This window comes from Pundamilia nyererei, unplaced genomic scaffold, assembly GCF_000239375.1.
Source record: "Pundamilia nyererei isolate P.nyererei 1_Seehausen unplaced genomic scaffold, PunNye1.0 scaffold00046, whole genome shotgun sequence".
In the NCBI taxonomy this organism is placed as follows: domain Eukaryota; kingdom Metazoa; phylum Chordata; class Actinopteri; order Cichliformes; family Cichlidae; genus Pundamilia; species Pundamilia nyererei.
Genome location: NW_005187447.1, coordinates 308819 through 314818, shown reverse-complemented (window position 1 = coordinate 314818; position 6000 = coordinate 308819). Strand labels below are relative to the sequence as shown.

Genomic DNA, 6000 nt, shown 5'->3' with positions numbered 1-6000 from the left:
AAAAAAAAGCACCGAAATAAAGCACCGAAATGTGCGTTGCTTTTCGGTCTGGTTACTACCGTTTATGTCAGAACCGGTGCCATGATGGCACCGGACACCGGTACCCATCCCTAGTTCTGACTATTAGTCAATTCAATGAGTGCTGTCAAAAAAATCCTTTTTATGATGGCAAAGAGAAACTACCAGTCTATAGGCCTTGGCCTTGTCAAGTTAAAAGACACCGTAGAACCAGCTAATTAATTATTTAAGTGAATGTATATACACACATTTCAGCCTGTATGTATGCTTTCGACCTTGTGTGTGGATTTGAGCATCCAGTTCCTTTTTAAAGTCATTAAAGACGTATGGTAAACAATCACTCCATCCTGTAAAAACAACCGCTCCAAGAAAGTAGTAATATTAAAAAAATGTAAATTACCATAGCATTCATGTCTATGGTGAGTGGAAACTTCTGATCGCAACTTTAACATGAAACAGCCCACTTGCATCCTGACCTTGCGAAACGCTCTGAGGTCCCGCCGGCTAGCTGCAGTTCCTTCACCTCCATCCAGCAGGAAGATCTTGGCCAGGCCCAGCAGGAGGAGCACGGCACACAGCACCACCATGCGCTGTTTGAGCTTCATTTCCACACTGACTGGCCCTGACCTCCTCCTTGCCTGTAGTTGTGCGTCTCCCCCACAGCGAACACCCCTCACCCTTGATGCATGGCCCCTGCAGCTCAGTCACCTTCCTGCCTGCCTGCACTGTAAGACCAACTTGTCTGAAGGACGGGAGCTTTTCTGCCTTTTCCCTGGAGCTGCAGTCTAAGCAAACAGGCAGTCACCAGCAGGGAGACAGCAGGAGAACTAGGAGAGGGAGAGATGAAAGATGTACTGTCAATAATATGTGAAGAGAAAACTGATTGATTCGCTGCCTCTCTGGCTCAGTTCCCCCCAGGGCAGAGGATGACCCAGTACTGCAGCACAGTTGAAACCTGTCCAGAATGTGCAACTACATCACGATGGCAGAGTCTGGTCTGTGGAAATGTGTGCGTACATTCAAAAGTAAGCTTTGTGCCAGCAGCAAAGCTTACTTACTGTAGCTGCTGTTGCCAGCTGGGCTTTATTAAAGGTGAGGGACCAACGTTTACAACAAGGTGGTTCACATCCCTTCCTCTCCTGCACGAGGATGAGGGGATAGGGTGGTGGCGGGGTGTTGTTGTTATTGAACCTGCCTTTTCTCACTTAAGAAATGATGGACATGTCGTCCTGCTGTGGTGCAGAGGGGGTCCACTCCTGCTGCTGCTGGTGGTTGACACATTAAAGTGGCTCTGCCTTTAACGCAGAGAAGAGTTTCCTGAGCCACAGTGATGTTCATCTAATCCTAAACCTTTATCTTCAGCTACACACAAACGAGGCGTTACGGATCACAGCAGTTAAATTATCCAGCTGCCACGTTCACCTGCCCGTCACTTACCTGCCTCTGTTGCTCTCGTTGTGGCTGCCGAGCCGAAGTTAATGTTACCAGGCTGTGACATAATGACAACAAACCGGCCACGAACGAGCTACATTAAAAACACCGGTTAATAAGCTCTATCGACACGGGTTTGGCCACGCAGGCATCGGCGTCTCCCATACAATTGCTCTTTCATGCAGCCACCGAGGAAACGGCTGGCGAGCACTGCCCGCATAAAAAACACCTAAAATACCAGAAAGGCACTTTTCTACCGGAGACTGCCCCCGTTATTCATTTCTGCCAGGTCACCACGGGCTCGTTCACATCCGTGACAACACAGCTAGTCGTTTAGCAAACCGCTGTACACCTTGCTGTGCGTGTTAGCTAAAGCAGCCCGCTAGTAGCACACAGTACGTCGTCTGTTGTGTTTATTGGGCACAGACCGAGCAGACTTACCTTATGCTCATACGCCGTTCACTGTAGATTACGTATCACACAGCTGTCCTTTCAGTCTTTCAAAACGAAAGTTGGTGTTAGTAAATTGGCTAGGTGCTAGAAGTCGCGGTGATTTCTCTTTTTTTTTTAACCCCCCTCGGAAGCTCCCTTTCCTCCGCCCTTTTCTTCGATTCCTTCTGTGCCCTGCCGTGTCCACTTCCGAAACACTTCCTCCGTCTGCATGACAGCCAGGTAGCCACCAGGCGGCAGTGTTGCCCTGTAGGGCCCGCCCCCAGAAACTGAAACACCGTGTGTGTGCATGGGTGTTGCATATGCATAAGTAAAATGCAGATTGGCTCCTTGTATATTATTAATAACGGATAAAGATTTGTGTGGGATCAAACCTATGAGTGGAACACGACCTTTTGCTGACTTCTGAAGTGGGAGATCAGACAAAAGGTTTGGGAACCACTAAAAGAAAGTCCCCAAACCTTTTTTCTTTTTGGAGATGTGAACTAGTGTTATTATAGATTGACACCATTCTTAAAAGCTATAGGGGGCATTTGTCAGGGGACCGAGTTAAGATTTTGAGAACAGTTTGGGGTCCGTATTTCAATTAGAAACTGATGAGGAAAATAGATTTGGCAGGGTACTGACAACAGCCTGCCTTTGCTTTGATGAAAATCCGAAGAAAAATATCTGTTATACAGCCATTAAAAGCTCATTGGTTTAGTGACTCCTGGTCACCTCTCCCCCCCCCCTTGAGCAGGTGCTTTTGTTTGACTCGCTCTCATTCTCATTTTCCATCTTGGAAAATACCTCCCTCGTGTTACTGACGGCAACATTTCTCTATATCTCTTGCATGTGTGATAAACAGGAAGACGTACGAACGGTCGCAGGTATTCAGATACCTAAAATCACAAGCAATAATGGAAAACAAATATAACACTTCATGAAAGTAGCTGAGTCAAGCCTTTTGGCACAACTTCAGCCTGCTTGCAAGGTGCAAGGGGGAGAGGCGAAACTCTCAAGGAGCCAAAACTCAACGGCAACATCCTGGATGAAGACCACAGACAAATGTGTTGCACAAGCAATAAAAGTTGCTCTTCGTGCCACAAGTGTTGCAGACTTTTTGACCTTTAAAGACAGCTGACTAACGGACGCATTTAGCCCCCAGTACCAGTAAACGTATGACGCAAAACCTCCACATTCTTATTGTTTGAGCAAAAACTTTATTTTTATTATGAAAGTTGGGTTGTTTTTTTTTCTTGGAAGACAGACCACATAAAAAAAAGAGATTATTTTAAATCATTTTATTGGAATAATTAGGAGGCCTGAGAAGTAAAAAAACAAAACAACCCCCCCTCCCCAAACATTTAAACTGTACCCAACAGACAAAACACCTTTAACTGTTAAAAGTACAAACAAAATAGTTAATACTTTATGTATGACTAACACCTCAGTGCGTTATTAGTAATGCAAAGCCAACATCTATAGTGTAGTGGATCTGACTGTAACCTAACGATGATTAAGAAAGTGTAATAAGAATAAAAAATAACCAACACAGAGTAACTGGAGTGCTCTGATTTTGTTTTTCGATATTTTGTTAGACTTAAAAATCTAGATTGCTTTAAAAAATATATGTTGGCATCACTACTACGAAGAAGCCATACTACTAGACATTGTGCTCATCACCAGTTCCAGATTTTTTTTACTTTATTTTTTTAAAAAGGAGAAGGGAGGAGTGGGTGGAATTGTCAAATAGCACTGTGACATGTAATACGACCAAGACTCACATTCACCTGCACAAATCTGTGCTTCATTTCACAGTCACACACAACCTTCAACAGAACGACGAGCATAAAATTGATGTGAAGTTTAAAAAAAAAAAAAAAAACCCAAAAAGTGTTTATTGTTACTCAGTCACTAGGCAGCGCATCACTCAGAGAGGTCATAGCACTGGCCACAGACACGATGCAGGCAGAGACGAGACACACACAGAGCTAGGTAAAGGGTGAAGGTAATTTATACATCACCCCCATCAGCTTTGACGACTTAAAATGCAGGCTGCCGTCGTTTCCATCCTCGGTAAATGCTGAATGAATGCCTGGCTGGTGCACGTGAGGCACCGGTTCACATTGAATACACTTCTCCAGCCAACCGAAAGAATAAACATCCTCCCATCGAACCCTCCATCTCGACAACGAGACCATTAAAAAGACAGATCTAGAATGAGCTTTGCCCGGAACAGTTAATGCAGGGCAAGTTGTGCATGTGCAGACAGTATGGTCAGTTTTAAGGAAACAACACAAGCTCGTAATGCAGACACGAAAATGTTCAAGCGTGGCATCAAATTTCTTCATAAAAACCAAAAAAAAGATTATCTTAAAGGGAGCGTGGCTATATTACACTCTCCAAAAACAGAAGTAGTAGTGGTTGATCTTGAAATCCAACTCTAAATTAAACACCTGTTTCCATTACTTTGACCATATGCTGAAAAGAGGGGAAAAAAACAAAAAACAAAACAACCAAAAAACATGTAAACTCAGATTACAGTGAGGAAAACCACACATAAGAAAAAAATGCCTGACATAATTTGGGTTGCTCTCAAAGAGATTATTGTACCCAGATTAATTAACAAAACAAAACAAAACAAAACATTCTCTATTCTGATGTCCACAGTAACATTTGTCTTTTTCTTCCACCGTTCTCATCTAACATCAGATAAAGCTAATACAAAGAAAGGAAACATTTGATGGGGTCGCTGACCATCAAGACGAGCTTTGTTTAACATCTATGCATTTTCTCCTTTTGCACAGACCACAGCTTTAATTCTTCCATAGTTGCACAAACTTATTTGACGCACTGCAAATGACATACTGTCTGAATATGTCAGTTAAGACAGAGTAACCAGCAACTTTAGACAAACACAGGTAAATCGTCTCTCAGCCACCCATCCTGTGTCCCACATTTCATCCATTTCATTCACAGACCTCTTTTTGTCCCTTTGGCCAACCAGCAGTACTCAAACATCAGTTAGCCTCCACAGTAAGTCACTCTGGGATTTTGTTGCTTCACAAAGTCTCTCCTCAGCGCGTAGCTCCAGCAACAGCGGACACAGATGAGTTCCACTTCCTCTCTCCTTGTGAGTCACCTTTTCTTCAGAATTTCGGCACAGCACAACTCAGTGTGGAGCCATTGCATGAACTGGAAGTTAGCCACACACGATTAGGTAGCTGGTTAACCCCACTGCTCAGCAGTGATGGCAGCCTCAAGGGATTGCCTAATCTGGCTTGAATTACAATGTTATTATAAAAATAGAGACGTATGCACAGGCACACATATGCGCACACATACTTTAAGTCACCGTCACATTACACAGGCCTGTTTTTGGCTCCCTCATTCATTCTTCCACAGGTTTATCCACTACAACGTCTCCTTTAACAAAAACAACTGAAACTCAATGAACCTGACACAAGCCTGGAGAAGAAGAAAAACCCATTAGAAAGCCGTTAGTATGGAACGTGTCCACCCCATTATCCTTTATCAACAGCCCGAAACCTTCTCTGAGTTTAACACGCCCCACTAATAGATGGGACAACGGTAGGCTTCCTATTAAATAGAGTATGTGCAGTGAAGGGATTGTGAAACTGGGCATAGGATTGTGTAAACATACAGTGTAAACAGCTATTAAAAAGGAAAAAATTGATGTTTGACTATTACTGAGCAAAAAAGCACCTCACTGTTGTGTACACCACCATCACTCCGCTCGTGTTTTTGCAAAAACCGCAAAAGTCAGCCTGTGGCATACTGACATATACGGGATGTACAGCGGAAAATGTAAATCCCCGGTTTTTCCCAACTGAAACATACCAGTAACTACACGTAATTGCACTGCAGCTCTGTCTTTCATTTTATAAAGCAGTAGAAAAACGTGGTTGCAATGTCGCTTTGTACTACTTATAACCTCGGTGCTTATGCCATTTCCAAAAATTCTGAAGCCGGGCTTAGATACGAAGATGAGGGTCGAAAATAGAAAAACTAAAATTCACATGTACTTAAAAATATTCAAAATAAATGCAAAAAAAGACATTCAAATGTAACAGAAACAAAATGTTGCTGTGCAATCAT

At 43.2% G+C, this 6000-nt stretch overlaps 1 protein-coding gene across 2 annotated transcripts in view; it reads right to left on the bottom strand.

The window, feature by feature from the left end:
• fam20b (FAM20B glycosaminoglycan xylosylkinase) overlaps positions 1 to 2124 on the bottom strand; it is a 39749-nt gene extending 37625 nt beyond the window's left edge. Inside the window, exons 1-2 of one of the 2 annotated variants that reach the window (XM_005732202.1) lie at positions 1891 to 2124; positions 495 to 845 (exon numbers count right to left, since the gene is read on the bottom strand). In XM_005732202.1, coding sequence (XP_005732259.1) covers positions 495 to 623 — 129 coding nt within the window. In that variant the 5' untranslated portion in view covers positions 624 to 845; positions 1891 to 2124. Of the gene's footprint in view, positions 1 to 494; positions 846 to 1455; positions 1805 to 1890 lie in introns of those variants that run through there. The other variant, XM_005732203.1, reaches the window with a different exon arrangement.
• Positions 2125 to 6000: the final 3876 nt, after the last annotated feature.